Source organism: Apis cerana, linkage group LG1, assembly GCF_029169275.1.
Source record: "Apis cerana isolate GH-2021 linkage group LG1, AcerK_1.0, whole genome shotgun sequence".
In the NCBI taxonomy this organism is placed as follows: Eukaryota; Metazoa; Arthropoda; class Insecta; order Hymenoptera; family Apidae; genus Apis; species Apis cerana.
The window spans coordinates 18,468,257-18,493,652 of NC_083852.1; the positions used below are offsets into that span (position 1 = coordinate 18,468,257).

Here is a 25,396-nt window from a genome sequence, read left to right on the forward strand (position 1 = left end):
ACCGATATCGGTTCGAGTCGAACTTACGAGGAAGAAACACGCGACGCATGACTACTACTAGCTCTCGATGATACGATCCACGAACGAGGATATCCTTCGATTCGTATCTTTCCTTCTTCCGCGGGGGAAGCTGAGAGAGATCGACTTTAACGGATCGGTAAACACAGGAGTAGTATACACGGATAGAGCGTAGCCACCAGAGGGGTTAGATTCGCGAATCGTTTCGCGCGTGGAGATTAACGGAGCGAGGCAGGTGTGCGTTCTCCGGGGAGTAGGCGAAACGATGCGTTATACGGAAAGAGTGAAGAGCAGGGTGTGCGCACACACGAGCGCACTCGAGGGCGAGCGTTGGGTCGCGTGCACAAGGACACGTAGGACGTCGAGAGAACGTCGTTCTCTCGGAGGATTCGGAACGCGAGGAGCGCGCACACTTTGGCGCAGAAACTATCGTGTGCAAGGTTGGTGGGAGTAGGGGCGAGAAGGAGGGTGGGAGAGGGGGTTGGCGGGGCGGTGGTAGTCGCGCGGCCGTCGGTCTAACGCGGTGCGGTCGTCATTGGGCGTCGGGACGCCGTGGCGACGCGGTCTCGGCTCGAAAGCACGCTCGGTTCGCGAGCACGCGCGCGCCAAGTGTGTTCGAAACGCGACACGAGGCCGAGAGAGTAGTGCGCGACTTTTGCCGCATCGTTTTCTGCAACCACGCTCACCACCCCGTCCTACCCGAGACTCGCCACACTTTTACACCCATACGCGACAGAATCGTGTAGAATCGAAAAAGAAAGGAGAGAGTTTGGTGCGGATTTTCGTTTAGTTTCGACACCGTCCAGGCACAGCATCGTGGCAGTTTTTCTTCGCCTGATCCGCGTCGCGAGTGATCGATCGACGATTCTTCTTCTTCTTCTTTTTTCTTCTTCTTCTTCATCCGCGATCGAGTTGAAGAGGATCGGGTTCGAGGTGCGTCGAACGCGGTTCACGCCACGCGAGTTACCTCTTCGAGCCCCTTTTTGCTAGTTCGTCATGAGTCGGGAGTTTGGTCGGATCGGTGGCATTTCGTCTTGGGAAACGGCGAGAAAAGTGTTTCGATAGAATCTTCGAGTAAAGTGTGCGCGTTTTGCTTTTTTTTTTTTTTTCTTTTGAGTAACAAGGAAGAGGAGAAGGTGGTAGGGAGAAGGAGAGAGGAGGATCACCGGGTGGAATCCGGTGTGGATACAACGACGAGGGTTGGGCCCGGTTGGATCGAATCGAAGGTGGAGGAGACGTCGCACGATGAGACGGACGACGAGAGAATGTCGCGCGGACGCCGCGGGATTCGTCTCAGTCGTCCGACTGGTCGTCCGGTGGCCGTTGAGAGCGTCGAAGAGGAACGCGTTCCGGAAAGGGTGAAGGGCAGCAGGCCGTCCTCGATGGTGTGTCATGATCTGATGGGACGAGTCATGTCACGTGTCGTCGGGACGCTGCTCGCGCGCTCCACGCTGGTCACGAGCGTCGCCGCGGCCCTCGTCCTACTCTTCTGCTGCTGCAGGTGCACCCGCGCCAGCGAGTTTCCGGAAAGAGAATGTTGCGACCTGATATTCCCGATCCCGGAACCGACCGGGAGATCTACGTCCGCGCCCACACCAACGGGCAGAAGCGGTGAGTAACCGACCGTTTTATTGGATCTTTGCTACGTCCTGGCAAATCGTTTCTCGCGAGTGGTGAATTCGAAAGGAGGTATTATACGCGTCCTTCTTTTTACGAGAAATATATCTCGGTTTTCTTCGGTTATATTCGTTTCTTCTACGTTCTTTTCCATTCTTCGCCGAGAATTTGAGACAGCAATTTGAACGAGCAAAGAACATTCGCGACACGAGATGTCAACAAGACCGTTGCTCGGGGTAGAGAATCGCCCCTTGTTGACGTTGGCTCGCCAGCTAAAGCCGATTCGTAAACAGTCGCGATCCTTCGATCGCGCGTTTTCATTCGGGCGAAAGTTATCTTTCTCCCTTCTTTGATTCTGTTCGAGTTTGTTTTTTTTTAGGGGAGAAAAAGGGGAAATTCATGGGACAATTATAAATCATAAAGATATCGCGCGTATATAGACTCGGTTTCAATTTTTCTATAGTCTGCGATATTTTTTTTAAAAACTCGAAACTCCAATCGTTATAGAGTGTTATTTTTATCGTTTCGGTTATGATCGTTAATTGACCGAATACAACGGGGAACAACGGGCGAAGAATACATTTTAGTATCGGGAAATGTATTCCGCGAGGCGCGCGTGTTCTTTTTTTTTTTTTTTTTTAAACACTCGTTTTGTCAATGGTTTAATAGAACATTCCAACGGCGAAAGCTGGGAGTAGAATGGAATAGAAGGAAAGTCAATAATTGAACAGGAACCAATAACTGTACGTATAGCTTGGCCGTATTTTGTTAGCCACCGTTCAGCTATTACAATTTCCGTAGAGGGATGAGCGGATTATTAATTCAATTAGGATCAGTTATTAATTCAACAACGACGGTTTATCGACGCGAGTTCAATGCGGTGGTAATTTAAGTGGCGAGACAACCGCGTAATCAAGTGGCCTGTTTTCAACCGGAAGTCGCTCCCGCAACCACCATTTCTTTCACGAGAAGATACAGAAATAAGGACCGATCCTTTCCTTCTTCCATTCCGATTTTCCTTCGATCGATTCGAACGATCTATATTTCTAAAATAATACTTTTAATAACCTCACGTGTCAATCCTATTCCTCGTAACCGGACCTCGTGCTCGAACAAACATCGACTCGATCGATGGTCGTTTCAATCATCAGATATTTCACTTTGTCTAAAAATATTTTTCCGAGATTATTTCTTCGATCGATATCTTCGACTAATTCGAATCTCTCGAAACTTTCCTCCGTTCCCTCTGCCAACTTTTCTCCTGTCTCTGTATTCGATATATTAAATTCAATTCTTTCGTGTTTCTCTTTTAAAAAAACGAATGTTTCTTCGAATAAAATTGGTGTAGTATCGCGTATAACAATCATCGTTCAATATATCACGTATCACGTAATTTCCTGTTACCGAAACTCGGAAAGTTCGGTTCTTTCGAATCTCGGCTAGTCTCGGCGAGGTTAATGAAGACAATGGTACTTAGCAGGACACGCGCGAAGGGTTGGTGGTCGACATTGTCGTCTGGAATCGATGTCTGCGGGAATTTCGGTCCCCACACGGGATGAAGTTCGATCGAGGTTGGCCACGATTGAAGGTTATCCCGCCGCGTCTATAGCCGAGTCTATAGTGGAGTAAGTTTCAGGGTGGAAGTCATTTATACACCCTCCCTATAAGGAATTCCTCGGTAGCGAGCCGCGTACGTGTTCATAAAGTGAGATAATGATAATGAATGATTCGATCAGAGTTTCGTCGATCTTTTATATCCTTGCTCGCTCTCTCTCTCTTTTTTCTTTCTCTCCTCCTCTTTCTCTCCAAGGTCAAGGGTGAATCCATCCACGGTATTCCTTCCCTCTCTCGAACCCGTCAGCGGCGAGAATAATAATCAGTTATTCCTTTCATCGGATTACCGATGGATTACCGAATTAGACCCTCCTCGACTCCTCGATAATTTTCGAGAAACAAATGAACTTTAATTTTTAAGCGAACCATCGTTTTTTGTTTTTAATCGATCGAGATTAAATTACCCGATATCGCTCGTGATTCGTAGCGGAGCGTAGCAGTCGATCGAAGAGGAAATTTAAGAAGATCGCGTTAAAGTGAAAAAGGCGCGATATTACGGCAAAAGGGAAGAAACGTGGCAAGGCGCGAAAGCGTCGTGCGGAATAGAAGGCGACAACCCGTCAAGAAGGAATCCTACTATACCGAAGAAAAAGAGAACGGGCACAAAGCTCTCGCTCCTGGACTCGCTCGTTCGAGTCCAAAGCGAGCGAAAGATTTTTCCAAGAGCTCGCCTACGCTCGTCTACGACTCCTAGCTTAAATGTCGCGACTCGACCCGCAAAAAGGAAGAAAACGCATGGAAGGGAAGAGAGAGAGAGGAGCGGGCCGCGGCCGAGAAAAAGGAGTCGCACAGCCCACGGAGAGAAAAAGAAAAGAGGGGAACGAGAAGTGGCCCATTGACGTTAAATCGCACGGTGAGGCGCTTTTAAACGTCCTTGCTATTTTCATGCGACCTACTTTGCCAGCCGCACCGTAACGAGGTTGCTTTCGAATAAATTCCAAGTGCTTTCGAATCCCTTCCTTGCCCTCTCTTCCCCTCCTTTACTCCATCGCGATTTCGAAATTTTTCACATTGGCCGGATCGAGCGACCAAACTTCTCGCCTTCTTCTTTGTCATCCCAGCTCGATCGTGAAACCGTGACTATCTCGTTGCTCGACCGTCTCTCGTAAACGATCTCCTATCCTCCCCGGGGAATCTAGTCCTCGAATAGATAGGAGTAACCTGATTTTACGCGAGAAAATCTTAAGTAACCGCAGCGGGATACCTAGAGATATCGGTGTCGATGGATATTTATAGTTTAGTTTTGCGATTAATTTAATGGATCGGATCCGAGTATATTGTTCACGCTCGTCCGAAGTCTGTTTCTCCATATCCATCGGACATTCTGATTAAAATTTATTATTTTCGAAACGTGCATTTTCCAGATCGATTCGATCGCTTAAGGAATGAGGATGAAAGAATAGGGAGCTATTGATTTTGAATCTCGAGCGGAACTTAATATTCGGCATCGAGTTGCAAAAGAGAAATCAAGTTGATCGCACGTCTCTCTATTTGACTTGGTGACGGAGGAAACGTATGCGCATATTTTCGCGTGGCGATGCCATTAGTCAGACGAGGACACGATTTAAAAGAACGTCCCGATAACGGTCTGATTCGATTAAATTACGAAACAGTTTGATTTCTCGACCTACCCACTCCCTTGCCCGGACCAAATAATTAATTATTCGACAAAATTTCATTATTGGAAATAAATTCGGGTGTCATGTTCGCTTCAATAATGAAAATCATACGAATGGTATGATTTCGAATCTAAACATTCTACATCGGATCGAATCGATTTGATATTGTATCGCGAAACTCTGGCTTATTGGTAATATTTATTTATTTATTAAATCAATGATCGAATAATGCTCGTGACACGAATGAACAACGGAGTATCGTATATTAACTTACAATAACAGTATAATTGCAAATATATATATATGTGTGTGTGTTTGTTGTAGAAAATTGTACGGCGTATTAGGCAAACGAAAATCCATTTATCAATAATTAATATTGGATAGATTTTTGAAAAGATAAAGCCGAGTGCACGGTATATTTGTCAAAAGAGTTGGAGAAGAATTCATAACGATCGAATTCGTAAAGAAGACGAAAAATTGAAAAATATATCGACCGAAAGAGGATTCTTTCAACGCGTTCTCGTATCGATAGATTTTCAAAAGGAAAATCTGGGTTAATTCGATAAGAAATTTACATAGTTATTTTGTCAGGAAATCGTGTATCTCGTATAAATAATAAAAGATATTTCATCGCGTTTCTAGTAGAAGTTGCTCGGAAACGGGGAAGGCGTTCGCCGGACCAGAAGGTCGGCCTGCACTCCTGTTTTATTTGACTCGACCTCGTTTCCTTTCTTCGATGTACGATTCTCTACAGTGGGTTCTCGTGGTGGCTGCAATTCGAAGAAGTTCCCCGTTATTACTACTTGTATCGCGGCAAAGGGAACACCTCGAATTACGAGAATCCTCGTCAAAGAAATGACTAATTAATTGGCCGGCAACCTCGGGCCTCCTTGACCCGATATATATATATATATATATATATATACACGATTCTTTGAACCCTTTGAACCCTTCGCCGTGACCCGAATCGTCGAAACGGTTTGCGAATCTTCTTGTTAGCTTTTCGATCGTAATCGGGTCGCGTTTGTTCGTCCTCGAATTTCCGCCGACACACTCGACCATTCCCCGCTAGAAATATCGGGGAAGCCGCTACGAATCTAGATTCATTCCCTTGCTCCTTCCTTTTTCTTTCTTTTTTCCCTTCCTTTTCCATCTCCGACTGTTGCATCGAGGATTAATTTGTGGGAGGGAAGAGATACGAAATCTCGTTTGCCGATATTATTACAGAAGATATCTGCGGTGGAACGAGGGAAATCGGGTCGGGCCGATGGACTAGAACGGTTCGATTTGATTAAACGACCGCATTTGATTAATCCCCGATCTTGAAGACTGCCGCTTGTAATTCGGTCGCCGCTCGTAACCGGGGCACGCTTTATACATATTTCATACGGAATTCTGATACGGAAAAACAAAGACCGTCTCCGGACGCTTAATCCCCCCAAGTATTTGCTCTGTCGTCGTTGCTCGAAATTAATTCCGCGATCGTTAATCACGAGAGATGACGTGTTTTCGCATACACGTACAATCGACTTTCAACGGTTTCTGGAGGAACTGGCCGCATTCCTTCTACCTATTTCTTCCTTCTCGCTCTATACCAAACTGCCGAGCCCTTTCTCCAGCCCTTTTCCAAGTCGAGTTTAGCTTCTTTCGAACGGCCAAACTTTCGAGGCGAGTCGATTCGCGACTCTCTCCTTTTCATTGCCAATTATTTTTTCAACTTTGAAATTTCGAAGATCGAGTTTAACTTTGTTCCTTCGAAGAATTCATATTATTTTCTTGCCTCGTACGAAAAGACGAGAAGACGAAGAGAGATAAAGAAACGGACAGCGTAATAAGCGATACCGATGACTGCCTGATTTTTATCGGTCGTAATTCGAGGCGATGAAATCTCGCGTTCCATTTCTCTCGAAGAAAGCGCGGCTATTAATAAATTCCGTACCCGATGGGAGAAAAGGAGAAAGAATAAATTGCTTTTTGCCCTATTCTCTCATCCGTCTCGATTACCCGATAGAAATGTTAAATCCAGACGCGCGGTTCATATACGTTGAAACGTTAACTAAAATCATGTGAATATATGTACACCTTGTTTAATTGGACGAATTTTTGCTTTCTCTCTACTAAAGAGATGTGCTTTCTTTTTTATCTCTCCTTTTTTTTTAAAAAAAAGAGAAATTTGTGTTTGATCATCAGAAATGGAAATTAGCCGTATCGCGTTCGACTCTCGTCGAGTCGTTCCATTGCGAACAGAGTCCAGTGATAGAGTTGGGTTATGGTCAGCCACTCGGGGCCGAGTTGTCGGTGAAATATATTTTTAAAAAAAATTTTTTCGCGACGTACGACGCTTCAGATCGTCGTAGTTATACTTTATTGTCGTATTTTGCACGCGCCGCGTTTAACTATCCCGCGTTATACGCGACAGTTCTCTATGGGGAGGTTTTGGCTAGCTTCACGAATTACGTTTTCGTATTTTTCCACGATTTCGAGCTTTTCGACCAACCACCACCTTTCCCTCTTCGTCGTACGAAACACCGTTATATACCGTTATATGCGTTATAATATTCGAGTTGGAGCACAGCTAAAAAATTTGTCAGCCTTTCATCTGCATAAAGTTGATTTGTCGGACATGGTAACAAAGTGACGGAGAAGCAGGTGGCTCTAAGGGCGCGAAAAAAAGGAAACAGGAACAAATAACGTTTCGAGGAAATCAATATCGATGGAGGTTGGAGTGTCGTGGAGACGAGTTTTCCGCAACGAAAGTGTTACTTGGGGAAAAGGTAAACGGGCCAGAAGCATGAGCTCCGCCGCAGTTCCCATGATTGCCATTGATCATCCTGAATGATATTATCCTGGGAAAATTTCATCCGTTGGTAAAAAAAAAAAAAAAAAAAGGATATTTATCTTTGTAAATCGGAAAACTAGCCATTTATATACGCGAATATCAATCCTCATTTCCTGATTATGGGGGGATATCTTTATTCCCGAATATTCGACGCCGTCGATACTGCGATAGATATCAGTTTACAGTTATATATCGCGATGCATTTTCGCATCGATAATTTATGTCATACCCATCACTTTTAAAACGCAGTTTTTTGCGCTTTATTCTCGTTACTTAAATTTCCTCCATGGTAAAATTCCTGCATATTTTTACCTCTCAAATTCCTCTCGTTACGCTCTTTACATTGTCGTTTTCACGTTGGTGCGATATTTTGACGTAATTCTTAAAATTCCACCGTTTATTATTATTATTCTTTACTCATGGAATAAATTCAACAAAAAATTCGAACAAAATAGATGGATAAAATATCACAATGAGATACGTATAAACAGGAGAAATAGCTAAGAGATTTATCAAAAAAATACGAATACAAATACGATAAAACAATCGACTAAGAAATGATTTTGGAGAACCACGATTGATCGATCACAGATTACACGTTGTCGAGGCAAGAATTTAATAAAGAGTTAGTCGATAGCATTAAGCAAGTTTTCGACCGAAGAATTCTAATAAAAATCGTCGCGTAGATCGATGTATATCTTTTTACTGAATCTCGATAAACGATGGTTAACCTAGAATAGAATATAACATTTATGTGCTTACCGACAAGTGCTTCGCGTTAATTTTACACTTGAATCGACTATTCTTTAATAATAAGGTACATAAGAATGTACGTAGAAAATCCTTGTTGGTTTCGATCAATAATCATAGTAGATGCCGCGTAACTTAATTTCCTTAACCGTAAAAGTTCTAAAAAAGGGGGTTCCACCGGCTTATAAATCGAAAAACTTTAAATTAGAATTGTTTCCTTTTCGTGAAAAATTCTCACGAAATTATTTATCGTCCTATACAAATTTAAGTTTCACATTCACAAAAGTCCTCGATTGCCACTCGGTGTAAAAGAATTATTGTGTATAGCAGAAAAATAACGGATTACGCGTTGTCATTCTATTGGAAGCGCTAAAAAAGAGATTTTTAAAATATAGTTCAGTTTATCAAAATTAGAAGAAGAATTATTACAAATATAAAAACAATGTCTACAGAAGATATTCAATTATATCGTATATCTATGCCATTCACATAAATATAAATAGAAAAAAAAATTTCTTCGAGATAAACGTGGAAGAAATAGAATAATTCGAGAATAATTCTATTCTTAGAGAATGCTCATATGGATCACATGGATCAAAAGCGTACTTTTTCGTTAATATTAACCACGTAATAAACCGATAGTAGAAGTGATAAATAACTAATAAGTCGTTAAAAATTCATACCTACGTTGAAGCACCTCGACGAGAGAATTGATAGGAAGTCGAGAATATACGATGGTTCAGACGCGTCAAGTACACTTTGGCTTTGATCCAGTCTCCATCGAAAAAGATAGGATATTTTGCGGTCCTGAGCATCACCGGTTTGTTCGATCCGTGCTTGATGCTTTAATTTAGGACCTCGGATCGTATCGACGAAGCCGCGATAAATTTCTTTTACAAAGGAAACACTATTTATATCGCGTCTGGTATTCGATCCCGGTGAAAAGAATGTAAGTTTAATGGCGACCCACACGTAGTTACACCTGGCTATATATACAACAGGTTAAAGCTATGCATTTAAGCTCTGGGGAAGATCAATCCATCAGCCCGATGAAGTTAATCCTTTTCGCGCTGGAAAGGAAGCTGGCGAGAAGTTTGTGAAAGTGGCCACTCTCTTTAAACAAAATTCCGGATCTTCGTCTTTTCATCTATCGATGATTAACCGGCAAAGTTTCGATTCTACGAGTCTTCGTCGAGGCGTACGTGTATTTATCTACGAGTTAAAACGCGCGTTAAAGCGGGGAAGGAGAATTTTCACGCGGCCTTTCGCGAGTCGCTGTGAACTTGGCAGCATTATTTACGAGGCATCAACGAACCGGGTAATCGAGTTCAACGAAACTAGCTCTCGTCCAGTCACCGGATCGGATTCGAGCAATTGTAACGCGAGAGCTCGAACATGGAGGATCGATCGAAGGATCGACAGGTCCTCTTTAAAGCGCGCGCTATAGCTAGCAACGCCGAGTGTTTTAACGTCGAACTGGGGGAGTCGAACAACCCCTCGTATATTATAGCTGCCCGAGGGTGAACGGAGATTGACAACGAATCTGATTCCGACTATTGTTGGGTGGATTTTGAAAACCATACCGTGAATACAGTACCCGTTCCACCTGCAACGAGCGTAAAATTAAAATCGTTTTCCCCCACCTCGGTTTTGCTTTTTCGCCACGTTATCGGATACTTTCGATACTGGCCACGCACCCGCGTGGAACAGATGATCCCTTTTCTCATCCGACGTAACGCGATTCTTATTGACAAGAGAGGAGAGTTGAAAAAAAGTAAGAGGAAATTTATCAACATCGATCGAATCGATCGATCTCCCTCCCGCCCTCTAAATCGCTCACTGCAACATCCGTCGGACTGTTACGAGACTCTTTGACTCTCGAACGGTTTTAGATCGTTCAATCTCCTCGAATCACCAGTCGTTTCCACGCGATAAATAGATAAAATTGCTCGTCTTCGCGTTAGACGAGATCCGAACACCAATAATTCTCGCTGTTAGACGATTCATCGCTTGTAAACCGATGTCGGATTTAAGTGGCAGAGGGTGCAAGGGAGGAGGGAGGGATGATCGCGGCGCGATGGGATAAGAAATGGGAGGGTGACGAAATCGTGTTGGAGGGATGGTGTAAAGGGAAAGAAGGCTGGACGGAGTTTTTACGGCAGCAATACCGGTTGCTGAAACACGGTCGAAGCACGGTTGATGGTTCGGCACGCGCAACCTTCCTCTCTCTTATCCACGAGGTTCGAACGATTGCTCTTTATACGGGTGAACGGTTTTCGAGCGAGTTTGCGATAAACGTCCCTGCGAACGTTCCTCCCTTTTGACGCTCAAAGAGACTTTGCCATTCTCTCGCTCGCTCGTTCCTTCGTCATACGCGCAATACAATTATTTTCTTCTTGAAAAGGTGTTCTTTGACGCGTCTCTATCTAAACACGGAATCGTGGTTTCGCGTGGAACAACGTGGAAGCGTGCTTGAGCAGATAATTCGAGTCAAGGAGGAATAAGAGGAATTTCCGTCTCGCGTTGATTAGAAAAATCTTGGAAATAATTGGAAGGAATTGGAAGAATTGTCAAGGGTTGATCCAGCGAAGTCGATCGAGTTTGCCAACCAATCATTCTCCTGTTGCTTTCAGCGGAAAGATCAACGCCATTTGGTAAAAAGAACGAAGCCGTGACATTGAATCAATTTCGATCAATTAGCGCGATCATAGCCATTATGTTAAGGCGGTGTTCTTCTCTCGATGCGAGTGGCCGATATGACTTTTAAATAAATCCATGGATAAATAGAGCATGAATATTCCCGGCCTTTGACGCGATTTATCGAACGGCATCTGCCTCTGGCAGTCCGTACTCGCTTCTTCTGTGAAATGTAATTAGCATCGCAATTATCGACACGAACAAACAACGGATCTACATACAAGCGTGTATATTTAATTAATCGTTGGTCGGAAAGGCCGCAGTTACGCCGCACGTTCTAACGTTCTTTACACATTTGCAAAAATTTTCTTCTCCTGTTTAAATGATATTGGAAATCGTCGATCACGAAGAGTTGGTTTAACACGTTCGTCGAATTAACTTTAAACGCGGTAAAACAGGAAATAAACGGTCGATCGTTTAATAAGTAAATTTGTTTTTCGATATAACGAGATACGGACACGTGTATCAGTTTCAAGTAACCGGTTGTTCAATAAGTAACGTGATTCCAATATAACGATATAGGACACGTATATATCAGTTTTACAATTTTCAAGTAACAACGACTTAACGGCTTGGAGCTTTAAAGGAGTTAAGAGTGGAAGTACGTTGTACGTGGGAAATAGCCGTGGACAATAAACGGAAGGTACATAATAAATAAGGAGAGGAAGTTATTTCTTGGATTAACCCATTTCTTTGTAACGAAGCACGAGAGCTTTAATAGAGGGACGGTCGGGTCGGAGGGTTGGTCTTTAGCTTTCGCTGGCTAAAGTTTTCCATTTTCCATCCTTTCTTTGGAAATTTTTCATACATTTTCCGATGCAAAAAAGGCCGTCAAGGAATAAAATAGCCGTGCGACCTGAATTGACCGGCGCAGCGAGGCGCGGCGAGGCGTACCGGGTCGAGCTTTCATGCCACCGGGAACCGAACCGCGTCGCGTTTCCATTTAAAGGCGCAACCGGATATAAATGCTCGCCGTGGGAAAAGTCGATCCCCCCTCCCAGAAACAGCGAATTATGAATTATACTCGAGGATTTCTGGGTAAGCTCGGCGTAAACAGGGCGTAAATATTCACAAGCCCTTCGGCGCGACTTATCGAACGTGCCCGGCCTCGGTACATGCACCACCTATATGTAACGCAATTACCCAGGTGTCTAACGTGCTTGTGCGCCCTTCCATGTGTTGATGTGTTTGCACGCGCGCCCTCTGTATCTCGCGTCTTGATCTGCATACATCCACGCCACCTGCATCAATAATATCTTTCCGACGGGGGGAAGGAAGGTTCGTTTTGTAAACTGGATTTAATAATCGATCGTCGTCGACCTGCCGTTGATGCAACCGCGATGCAAACGAATATTTCAACGCGGGACAACGCGCGGCTCCGGCACATAGTGTCACGTGGACGCCGACGATTCGAAATTCACTCGAATCTCGTACATCGCGCGAGATCGAGTAACCGATCGAGATCACCGACAGAAAATTTTCTTTCCTCGCGATTTGTTAAAACTCGTAGCAACGATGCGAATTTTCCGAATCCTCAGTCACGATGAAACTCCGCGCGTTGTTTAAGCCACATTGTTACGTCGAATCGGAAGGATTTGTGAAAATTGAACAATCTGCGGTAGCTGGATCTCGCGGCGCGTTATTGAAATTCCGTTGTTTATGCTGGCTGTGTTCGCGGGCTGCCGATCGCGAGCGAGATCTCCCGCAAGCCGGATTCCATACGAGCGAGCAATTAAATCACGCGCTCGCTTTGAAATTTTAGTCGAAGCGTAGGTGGCGCTCTCGTGTCTGGGCGGCGATCTCTGCGCTTGAAACAGAGCGGGCGTACCAATTAACGTCGCAGAACGCACTCCTCCAAGCTTCTCCGTCTAATGCTTCGAGTAATTGATAACGTAAGCCGTTCGAAGCGAGCAGCTCGTTTCCGCTGCTCGACGGCTCGGAATCTTCTCAAATACGCGATGGAACATCCGTGCAATTAACTCTCGAATTCTATACTCAATTGTTCCTTCCTTATTCAACCCCGTCGATGCATCATGTTCGAACAATAATCGCGAACGAGAATCATCCAACGGAACGTTCTTTGCACGCGTTGTAAGTACACGTGTCGTAAAGATTATCGAGGATGACTACTTGGACGAAGATCTTAACGGAGAAATTATTAGCCAGTGAACACTAATACACGCATATTGGTTTATTGTTTCTTTCTACTTGCCTCACTCGTCGTTTTTTATCCATTCCACTTGTTCGAGAAGGATTGACCTATAACTATTGACTATTCATCCAATGATAATGATCTTATTCCACTTGTTCGATTTGCTTTCCTATTTGTCCGACCATAATTGTCTTTATCTACTTACACCACAATGGCCGAATTGCGATCGGTTTCCTTGGCTCGTTCTCGTGCCTTCCTCTATTTTCGTCGAATTTACGCTTTATTCGCGGACCCCTCCGATTGCTACGTACACGTACGTCGATACAACTCGCGCCATACGCGAATAACTTGACGAATTTGGAAACGTGACTGAGCTGCAGATTGTTTTACCTGGACGAGACCGAGATCCCAGATCGAGTCCAGGTAAAAGGAGTCGCGTTTATGGTGGGAAAAGTTATCGGGATAAAATTGCACGCCTTTCGTTTTGCAGTTAGCAAGATTGCCCCGGGAATTCATCACAGATTTCAAAGGAAAGATCGTTTGTTGTCCCGCGATAAATCGCTGCAACCACCACGATTGCGTAAATCGTATTTGCGCGAATTTTATAAACGGCGATGGAATCGATTTCTTTCGCGAACGTTCTTTAGCGCTACTATGCGTTCTTTTAATAACGTTGTGCATTTTTGCTACTCTTTCTCTCTCTTTCTCTCTTTTTTTTCTTCGTCGTGAAATCAAAGATGAAAGAATCGAAAGGTACGATAATTACGTACGACGTCACAAGTTAACTGATCTTACGTTTCAAAACTAGCTTTTCTTTTCAAGGCTCGAATACCTGATATTAACTTTCAATTTCGATGAAATTCCACCAATTTAGAATGGAGAATAAAAATTCTTCCCCTGAAGAATATCAAATTTCAAGGGATATTTCAAGGGACAAAGGATCGAATCGATCCGCGCTTTTCGAATACGGTTTAGCGTCTTCATAAGAGAACCCTACGCGTTTCTCCGCACGATAAACGATGCCCTCTCGACATCGATGATACAATTCCCTCTCATTCGTCCAATTGTTACAATTTTCTCGATAGAAACTCCTTACAACCTTTTTTTTTTTTTTCGTTTCACGAGGAGGGTGAATTTCCCCGAGGATAAAAGTCAAGCGGAACTCATAGCCTCGTAAAAACACCCCTGCCATTATCCATTGCGGAGGGAGGGAGAGAGAGGAAAGGAGAGGAAAGGTGCGCCTCGCGAGGGAGAATTTTTCAGGATTCTGTTTGCCCGCGCGGAGGTGGGATTTTTTCGCCACCTCTCTCCCCCTCGTAATCACGAGGGAATCATGGTTGACCGTTTACTGCCGACCGGGGAGCAGCAGGCTCGATGACGACGAATTTGCACGCCACGCGACCATGCCACACGCGATCCCTCCGTTCCGAACATCGTTACCACGGATTCGACATGCGAACTGGAAATCAGGGGGTGCCGCCTCCGTGTGTCGAAGGAATGCGTTTACGCGAGATCGCCACGCGACGACCCCTTCTATCGCGGCTCGTAAAGACGCCACAATTTTGCGTACCTCGCCTCTTTCGAGGTTTCCTTCCAATTATCCTTTCGATAAAATCCTCGCAATGCGCTTTCGAGCGATCGTACAGCTATATACGAGGAGGGATTGATTTAGAACCGGAAGAATAATTGTTGGAGAAGATACGGTAGAATTCGATAATATATATAGGATCGAGTAGTCGAATCAGAGGACACTAAACTCGATCATCTCAAATCCGGTTCCGCGGTGCGCTCGCGCGGAGGAAAGAAAGTGAAAACGGTGCGTTCCGCGTGATTCCTCGTATCCGATATCGCGGATAGTAGATCACTTTACCTCGGCAAATTGACTCGGAAAGCATTATTCGTAGCGGTTTTTATTATCGGCCGGTTAAACGGGCACGATCCGTTTCCCGATTAGTTGCCGTTTCCACGTTCAACGATTCTAATTTTACGTAGAATCGAGAAAATTACGCCCATCCAGTATGGAGGACGCATTTGGAATTCCCTTTCACGATGGCCACGATGCTTTAGGCCCCGCGATGCACCGTAATCTAGAACACGTGTTCGTTGTACGTGCGCGTTATCTGCTCGCAAATATGCATTAGGGCGAATAGGGAAGAGGCCTGTTCAGGCAAACAGCAATAACGATGTGCTCGGGTATGAAAAATTTTATTATCCCCGGATAAGGGAGTTGGTTGATAATGGAACCGAAGCGCGGATCGGTTTGTGTCGTTGCTCGGCTGACTAATCGCGTTTCACTCCACTTCGAGCCGACCTACATTATACGGGAACGCAGCAACCGTTCAACCGGTTTTTTGTTTATTATTCCTTTTTTTCTTTCTTTCCTTTTTTTTTTTTTCATTTTTTCCCCCCGTTTCCATTCGTTATGAAAACGTTGGTCCCGGAGAGAAACATCGCTAAACACCCATTCGATTCGCTGTTCGTTTCCTTTGCTGTTCGTTATAATTTTTTTTTTAACCCGTTTTTCGGGGCAAGGGAGGAGGGGTTGTATTCGCTCGAAATTTACAGCGTCCGTTATTAATATTTCGCGAGCAGGGCTCCCGCGGCTGTTGGCCCGCGATTTTTCGACCAACGAGAGGAAAACAATTCTACGCAAATTTACGCATTTTTTTTGTTACCTCCTCCTCCTCCTCCTCCTCGATTCCTCTCCACTGTTTCTCACTCGATGCTTTTTATATGCGTCAGAACAGGTCAGGAATTTCGCGTTAGCTATGAAATGGGTGATGGTACGTTATAAAAACGGTGCGCGGGAGGGGGGATACAATTATTCGACGGTTTCTGGTTTTTTAGTTATTCCGTTTTAATTAATTCTTGTTAGCGTCGCGGCAACCACGCGGGGCATTGTATCGGTATTTCTCGGCTCATCGTTGGTTCAACTATCGCCCCGTCGAATAATACGGACAACCGGACCGATAATTATAATATACCGTTTTTATCGCCACGAAAATCCACGTATCTCGGATGCATTTCCTTCCTTATCGTCGATAAATTCGATTAAATTACCGGATCGCGTACGCTTTTTTTTCTTTTTTCTTCTTTTTTTTTCTTTTTTTTTAATAAGTAACAGGAACGTGATTAACCGTGCTCGGCTCGCGCGATCGGTAATTAATTAAATTCGGAATCGAGAATTCGATCGATTGTTGGCGAACGGTGTCTGCAAAAAAGGAAAAAATGGAAAAAGGAAAAACGCATGGAGAGGAATCGCGCGCGTTGGAAACTCGCCTCGCTCCATTTCGTTTATTCGACAAGAAATAACGGAAGCGGAAATAACGGAATCGTTTCTCTAAACGGTTAAATGGATCTTTGCTAGGATGATCGCGACGACGGTAACAGGTCGCGTGCGTTTCGTCCGCGATAAATTGGTCGGTTCGTGGGTAAGTCTCAGGTGCGCGGGCAAATTATAAATAATCCCCTGTCGGATTAACGTATTCCCAAAATACTTTGCGGTGTACGCGCGTTTGCTTTCCTCTGGAATTGCGGTGTGTCGCGATTAAAATCGGCACACCTGAATAAAACTGTCCGTTTCGCGTGTAAATTATATTTAAATTCGCGTTGAATTTCGCGTCAACCTTTCATCGAATAAATCCGTGGAAATACAGACGATCGATCTCCATAATAAAATCATCGAGGTTAAACGGGGAAATATCGATAATATCGATATAAAATTGCGATCACAATTTAGATTTTTCGCTAGTGGGCGCGCTCCGTTCGAAAGGATTATTTAAGAATTAAAGTGTCACTCCCCATAATATCCACTAGAAATAAGTTTGGAGAGTTAATTCGAATTTACGAGTTGACTGGATTGGAAACATCGGAAACGAGAAGAACGGAACGATTGTCACCGATGTCAACGAGGATCGAAGCACATTGAAGCACGTTGGACTTTCACGAAACACGAGGTGGACTTAGATCGGATTTGCGAATTACGAAAGTTGCAGCGGGCAGAAGTTCACCTCGAACGGCACAGCGCGTGGCTAATAAAAGCTTTCGCGTTGTTCTTGGGTTAATTCGACGATCTTACAGCTCTGCGCTTGCCGCGGCAACCTATTTAATAGCGGCTTGTCAACGGCGGATTTCCGCCGTGAAAAGGAATGGAATGCAAATAAAATTTAATCTCCTTTTCTCCATTTCTCTCTTAGCGAATGTTCCCGGAACGGGAAATTAGCACTTGGAGTTTGTTTCGACGAATCTGTGTCATGGACGTGGCGCGACGCCAGACGCCCTCAGACTGACTCAATTAGCCGAAGCTTCGTTTTGACGAGCTCTGCCGGATACTCTGGCCGGAGTTGGTGTCAGATTTAGAGGAGAGCGGGATCGAAAGTAACATGTTAAATTCAAGTATCGTGGATATAATCACGAACTTTGAATACACGATGGAAAATTATAATTAAGGTACACGTATTTTAGAAATGTATAAATGCACGCATGGAATAGAAAATCATTTTTATACGATATCTTCGAGGAGGCGTGCAGTTTTAAGATAAAAAATACTCGCGGAAATTGAATTTTCAATAGAAATGTAATGTAAAAATATGTAAAGACGAAAAACTATAAATTAATTGGATATTTATAATAGCCTCATCGTATCCCAATTGGTACATTATTTCTCAAATTCAATTTATCGAGGATTTATCGCGGATCGAACTACAATAATATTGTATTTCCCATCATCGAGATATTAAAAAAGTGGAACATTTTTTTAATTCATTATGCCTGAAAAAGTAAAAATTGCGATATAAATATTTTTTTAGTGTGCAACAATGTGTTTTCTCTAATATTTCATCTGACCTTTTTACATTGTGTTCATCGTTATTTAACATTTTTATCTATTTCGTTTATAAAAATTTGCAATTTAAATTGAAAGTTGTAATTGAACAAGTTCGTAACGTCATCGGTTAGAAACTAACCAACGAAAAAAAAGAAAAAAAGAAAAAAAATGAAAGGAAAAAAGGAAAATTAATATACCAGCCAAATATTCCATTCTCTTTCTGGCGGCACGGACCATCGAAATCGTTCGAAAACAACGAAACATCAAGCTTTCAAGCTTTTACTTTTACAATCATCGATCAACATCGTTTCGGCTTGTATTCCTTGGAACGATGATTTTTCGCGCGAAGAAGAATAGATATACAAGTTCGCAACGAAACATGGAAGGATCGATGATCTGCACGAAACGAGATTCCGTCGTTCCGTTGATAATTTCAATGGTGGCGCCCGGGGAAACAAATCGCGCGAAACGGTGGACAGGAAACACGGCGAACTGGATGAAAATCGATAGTCAGAGGTATCGAAGCTTGGTTCCGCGCCGCTGACAGATGAGCGTCTTCCATGAATCGACATTCTTTGATCATCGTGCCACCGATCTTTTTGTAACGATGTTTTCGAATTCTCCCTCCGCTTTCCCTCCGCCACCCTCTCGAATACTCTCGACGACCTGGTCGCCGTCGACCAGGTTCCAACTACGTCCCGACGGAACGTTGCTCGTTCCACCCGAGGAAAATGAAGTCTCCTAAGGGTAGTTTTTTTTACTCGATACTAAAGCAACTCTTTGCGAACTCTTGGCCGGAAGAATTTTTTAAGGGAGTCGCTTCTTTTGGAGAAAAACTTGTTTCGGGATTTCGTATACAAATTGTAAATTTTTAAGACGTTTCTCGTGAACGTTACAAGTTGGGAACGTTAAATTGGATCGTCCGATTTTCGAGATCTCGTTCCCTTCGAATGCAAGATAAATACGGTATAATCGATCGATCGGAGGTACGATTTCGTTTGGACCGAGTGGATCTCGTTTTATTTTATTTTTTGTTTTTATTTTGTCGTCAAGAGGACTAAAGAGAATTGTTCCCTTTTGAGAGAAAGAGAGAGAGAGAGAGAGAGAACATTTGGAAGATGCGGAGAAGGAAATGAAGGAGAGAAATGCGCATACACGTGTTGTTTCGATTATTCGATTTCGTCGAAGAAGGGAGGAAAGAATTCTACCCGATAAACAACGTGCAGCACCGTTATGATTTTCCGCCGTTCCTTGCGCTCTCAAATCGTAAGAAAACGTAGCGAGGCGGATATTTAAGATCGTTTTACAGATCCTTTCCCGTTCCATTCGCAACTATCGAATACGGATTACAACGAATCGTAAAAATTGATTAGAATCGCCAAGATCTTCCATGTTTACTATTTTGATATCCTTTGAATTTGTTCTAAAAATATAAATCGAGTTAATAAAATCGAGAAAAGAGAAAGGAGAAAGCTTTTGAACGAAGCTCAGTTTTACAAAAATGGCACGATCAGATAAGAAAAGTCAAGAATATTAGAAGAAAATGATTATGAAAGAACGATTCGAAGAAGAATCGATAGAGAATAATCTGATCGATCCGCGTGATCGAGCTTTGATTCGAAATGAGACACGCGCATTCGAAAACTCGTTTCTCGCGAAAGGAGAAACGAGGAAAGAAAAGGTTTGTGAAATTTGGAAACTTTCTTCCCCTTCTCTATTCCCCGAAGGAAGGAGAAGGGCGAAACGAGGTCGAGGAATGACGTCGTCGGAGGACTGTTCAATTTTGCATCGCGACAAGTTGCGAGGTCGCGTTAAATAAGCATTCTCGCTGCGCATTCGGCGTCGAATGGTATTTCGAAGGGTGCGCGTAATGGAGGAGTTGAACCGATGAAATCCTGTTTTCGCAAAGCTAAAACCAAGTCGCGGTGACGACGTTTCCCGAGGACCGGAAGGCATACGCGGCCAGCTTCCTCGGAAGCTTAAGTCGAAAGTTTTCCTCTATGCCCGTGTTTTCTTTGCCGGCTGTATTCCTCCATTTCCTATCCTATTTCTCTCTATAAACTAACTCACGTACATTAGAAATGCATCGACCTATACACGAGAATTCCCTCGGCCTGTAAACGATTCCGTTCCCAGCCCGGATTCTTATTTTTCTCCCCATTTTCCAATTAAACCGTGCAATCGATGCTCTCTCCGGGGGTAATTTTCGGAACGAATTGAACCCGTTCTTTCCCGGAACGAGCGGCTAGAGATATCGAAACGAGAATAGTATTTCCACGAATAGAGAGCTATTCTTTAAGCCATACACGAAGTCTGAAAAAATTCTCGATACTTCTCGAAATATAGAAGAGTGGAAAAGTGGATGGAGGTAAGGAATCGATGGGAACAGAAGCATCCGCCGGAATGCTCGATCGACTTAATCCGTAAATTGATCTCGGCAAGGCGGCACCGCTTTCTTCGTTTAAACTTGGCAGAGGTTGAATGAGGAGGAGGGAGGAGAGAGGCGCATGGAAGAGCCGCATTAAGGCTGCATTCTCTCTCGCTAATCCGACTGTTATTCCCGAGACTTTAGACAAGGGACAAGCCTCGAACTAACCCGGTCTAACTCGAGAGTGTCGAGAAGGAGAAAAGGAAGTGACGAGGACTCTAGCGCGTTTCCCTGGCTCGATTGAACCCGGTCGCGCGTCTCTCGGCCAATGAAATATGCATCGGTTTTCAAGCGTCCAGTTCCGCCTGCTAATTAGCGGGAAAAACATGGGGCAAAAAAGTCTGTTTGTCCGACCGCTTCTTTTTGTTCGCCCGCTCTTTGACTCCTCCCCTTTTTCCCCTTTTTCCACACCGCCACGAGTGGATACGAAAAAGGGAAGGCCCGTTTAATTCGTTTAGACCTCGTTCCCTCCACTTTCCGAGAGCAGTTTAGAAGTTTGTATGGAAGGCTGAGTTTGGTTGCTACCGATGCTTTTTCTTTTTCTTTTCGGGCCACGACGTTTTAAACCATTTCTCTCTCTCCTTTTTGTTTACAAAACGGGAATTCAAAAATAAAGGCGTATCGTTATATCGAGGCAGCGCAGTTTCCAGGATTAAGTCGCGAGATGTTCGCTCTCTCAAGAGAATTTACAATTTACGGAATATTTCCTACTGCGAGTTGCGACAAGGGACGATGAGGGACGGTGGAAGTCTGATTGAAGATTTCGACGAATTTTCGCACGACGACCATTGACGATATGGAAAGAGACACGTGGAAGAATCGAGCGAATAGAACGGTGAAAGGGGAAACGCGGTTTCTCCCAGCGTGCAGGGAGATCCGTTGGTGTTCCAGCGTAGCGACTTGGCTTGCATTAAGGGGACACTCGAGTCGAGTTCATTTATTTCGCGGCTAACAACCGAGCAGATGCGCGCACGCAAATGCAAAGCGAATTATATATATATATCGGTCGCGAAGCAACAACTTCCGGCTGCTAATTAGCGACAAGGACAATACCGGAAGAACGGCCGTGCCCCTTTTGTTCCCATTGTCCATTCCGCGTATTATTCGACCGCGTATAATTGTAACCGTGATTGTGATCGAAGCGTTATACATAAGTGTTATCTATCTGGAAAACTTATTTTTATAATTTATCGTTGCAAATCTCGTTCCAAAGACGAGCCGTGTCACCTGTTTGCGTTTCCATTTTCCTCCTATGTTTCATCCGTTTCAAATCGTCCTGGTTTTATTAAACCTCGTGCGTTTATGCTTCTTCTTCGGTGCTAATTGTTCGTTCAGTGTTTCAGTTCAGTTGCGATTCGTTTTAATAAAATTTCAAAAGTAAATTGCCGGATGAAGATGGCGCGGATGTCGAACGCGCGATCGATCGAGGGACTTTTTTCTCGTCGTTTTTTTTCTTTTTTTTTTTTTTGACGAACGAGAAGAAATCTTATTTGCTTTGACGTCAGGGTCGTTCGTCTCTTTGGAGGAGATCACGGGGATACAAGCTTGCAGGAAAGATGTCTGGTTTCGCCGCGAGGACTTTTACGTGTCTTGACCGTAGAAGCGGTACAATGGCCGCTGCCAAACAACCGGTCGTAACTCGCGACCAGATAAAAGATATCATCCATCCTTCGCTCCTTTCTCTCTCTTTCTTTCTTTTTTCTTTCGAATTTCTTTTCAACGCTGCCATTTTCTTTCTACCTCGTTCGCTGGCAGAGGATATTGTCAAAACGTGTCTAGAAACTGGTACACTGGACGCTCTTCGCCCTGTTTCCTTCTACAGATCCAGTAAGGATGATGAGCGTTTTTGTAATCTTTCTACGTTCGATCAATTCGAGGAAGAGATTAGGGGATATTTTTGATTTAGATTTGATTTAGATTTTTCTATCGAGTATATCCTGTGTTTTTCCTCTACTTGCGACTTTTTTGCGTATTTTGGAACGCATTAATCAATTTACGTTGATAGAAATTTTATTTAATAGAACCGTTTACTATTTTTATCGTCTACGTTCGATCAACGGTACGGTTATTCCACTGAATATATCTTTCCACCCTCTTCCTTTATATCTCGTTATATCTTTATAGAACGAGTATTTTTAAGTTGATCAATTCACGCCGATAAAAATTTTATTTAATCAAATCGTTTATTAATAGTCGTAAATTATGAATCGATTATTACATTTTGATTTAATGATATTATTAATTAGATAGGGAGGTATTTTAGAAGTTTGAATAATTAATTAAGATAGAAATTCATTTCCATAGAGCTCGAATTCTGATAATAGTCGAGGAGGATATTTGATAGACCATCAACTTCTTCGTCAAATCGCTTTACGTCTACGAGTGCTTTTCTTGCACGATCGTATAAAGATCGCGTGAGAATCTTTTTTGGCGGACGAGTGGCTAACGCTCCATGTTTTTACCCTCGAAAATAAGCTTCTAATTCGAGCTTCTATTCGAGATCGTTCCATACCCGTTCCACAACCTGATATTTTTCCATCTTTCCCTTCTGATTTAACGCAAAGTCTCCAACTTTAAAATCTCAGTAGCGACAAACGATCTTGCATCTCGTAATACTCAACGGGGTTCGCTTTCCAGCCATCCTTCCAAACCAATGTATCCAAAGAAACTCGATTTTGTCCACTCGTGGGAATACCAGTATCACTGGTAACGTGCAGTTGAAAATTTCAACGATTCGCTTTCGGATCTCCTTCTTTCAAACGTTATCTCAAAGGACGAAAAACTGTACGTACCGTCGTGACGAATTTACTGACCAAGATTCGTCTGCATTCGTTTCGTGATTTCTTCGTCGTTCCAAATTTAACGCGAAAACGTTATCATCTAGAAGCTATAATCTAGCATTCGTTCGACAATTGTCTGCAAGAGTAGAACGATCGATAAGAAACGCGGCCAAGAAACAATATAACAGATTTAATAATATCCAAACTCTTCAAGTTTTACAATTTTCACAACGATTAACATATTGTAGCTTCGCCTTCGATATCGGACAATAACGTTGATTGCGAAAATTACCGATTGAATAATTAGATGATGAAAGAAAAAAATGGGAAGACAAACGATAGCTCGTGTTTTCTTCCCTCAGATTCGAACTGCGAACAAGTCACCTGACCATTTTTTCTCATCTCTAAATGCGATTTCCATGTCGCACAGCTCCAAGCGACACGGAATCGGACAATGAAGAAGAATATATCAGAGTCTCTGAATTATTATTCAAATAGCTCTCTCCTCGTATTTACCCTCGCTCTTACCATTTTTGTCTCGCAAGCGCGGAACAAAAGGAGTGGAAATTCGATTTGATCCGGAAAGTTGACATTGTGGTAGTTTTGAAATTTCATTGCGGAGGACCATGGAGACGGAAGAAGCGTTGCCTGGAGCGAGTCGATGCTCGCCATTCCGCCGTGTCGCGCGTTTCTTTCCGCATCGTCCTCCTCGTGGATCAGAGACGGCGGGATCGACGGCGGGGAGACGGTCGGCGAGGAAACGTGATAAATTTCAAGAGAGACTTTTATTGCGGAAGGGGGGAGGGGAGAAAGGGGGAAGGGGGCTGGAGTTCGCCTTAACGTCTGACGCTTTATCGGCAGTTTGAAAAGTTTCACGGCCACGGGAAAGTTTTACATGGTCGTGCAATAAACGGCCGTGAACCGGAGATAAGATAGAGCGGCGTAACTCGGCCGCAAAATTACAGAGGATCGTGTCGAGCAGAGAAGCGAGGATCGAGGACCAGCCGCGAACGATTCGCTGTAAATTCACGACTTTCTTTTCTTCTCAATTTCAAACGATCAAGCAAGATTTTTCCTAGACGAGGCAAATGAATTCTTAATGACGGATCTCGTCGATTTTTATTTATTAAACAAAATTTTTACTAGAAGAAGAGACGACGATGACGAGGATGAGAAAATTCTTTTACTTTTCGAAAAATCAACGTATCATTGTTAAGAACGTATGAGTGCAACAATTGTTTATAAAGAGACATAAAATATCGAATATATCTGTTTACTTTAATATCATACGGACAAGAGCGGATAAGTGGACGTGTTGCGTGCGAGTTCTTTTTTAATGCACCGGTTAAAAGTAACTCGTTGCCTCAATTTGAAACTTGGACATGGAATTATTTTCAGCGTTGTCAACTTGGCCGGAACCACGCTCTAAAAGGGGGACAAAGTTTTTACGAGGCGAGTCGTTGGAAAATCCTGTTCTTTTGTGGCGCGGCAATTAGATGGTCGCGAATATCTCTCAGCGTACAGACTTTATCGGTTTTCTTTTTCTATGGTATCGTTCTTTGCCTCGATGGAGAAAGAGAGAGAGAGAAAATGCATAATGCGGACTTAGTTGTGGTTGTGTTCGGTTGTTGCTCATCGCGGAGAACGCGTAATATCGTAACAAGTGCGAAATCCGCGAGTTTTTATTGCGCTTTCGTCTCTTCTCTACGACACGTAACAATTGAACAAATGCGATGCGGTTATGTTCTCGTGTAACTCGTTGGGGACGGTTTAAGGAACGATCTCGCGTTGAATTTTTTAAATTTTCTAAATGTGGAGAAAAGAGGTTTAACATATCGAGGGATACTAAATAAAAGAGTTTATTATTCCGTGGAAGAATTGCAGGTGAAGTATATGGAATTCGTAGATTTTAAAATTAACTCTCTTACTCGACTAAATTGTATCGATCTTCTTTCACCGTGTTCTCGTGTCTTGTAAGTTTTCAAATTCAATTCAAGCGTCGATTACGATAGGTCGATAATCGAGCAGGAGTTATTAATTATAGTTTAATAGTTTTA

General features: G+C 43.4%; 1 protein-coding gene across 7 annotated transcripts in view; it reads left to right on the top strand.

Moving 5' to 3' along the window:
* The first annotated feature begins 542 nt into the window (after window positions 1-542).
* The window catches only part of LOC107993599 (uncharacterized), a 249,074-nt gene continuing 224,220 nt past the window's right edge, over window positions 543-25,396 (top strand). For 5 of the 7 annotated variants that reach the window (XR_009833448.1, XR_009833449.1, XM_062087286.1 and 2 more), the window contains exon 1: window positions 543-1,629. Coding sequence is in view for 5 of the 7 variants with exons in the window: in XM_062087286.1 (XP_061943270.1) it covers window positions 1,284-1,629 (346 nt within the window). In the remaining 2 variants the exon portion in view is untranslated. The remainder of the gene's footprint in view (window positions 1,630-25,396) is intronic. The other 2 variants (XM_062087289.1, XM_062087290.1) reach the window with 1 other exon arrangement.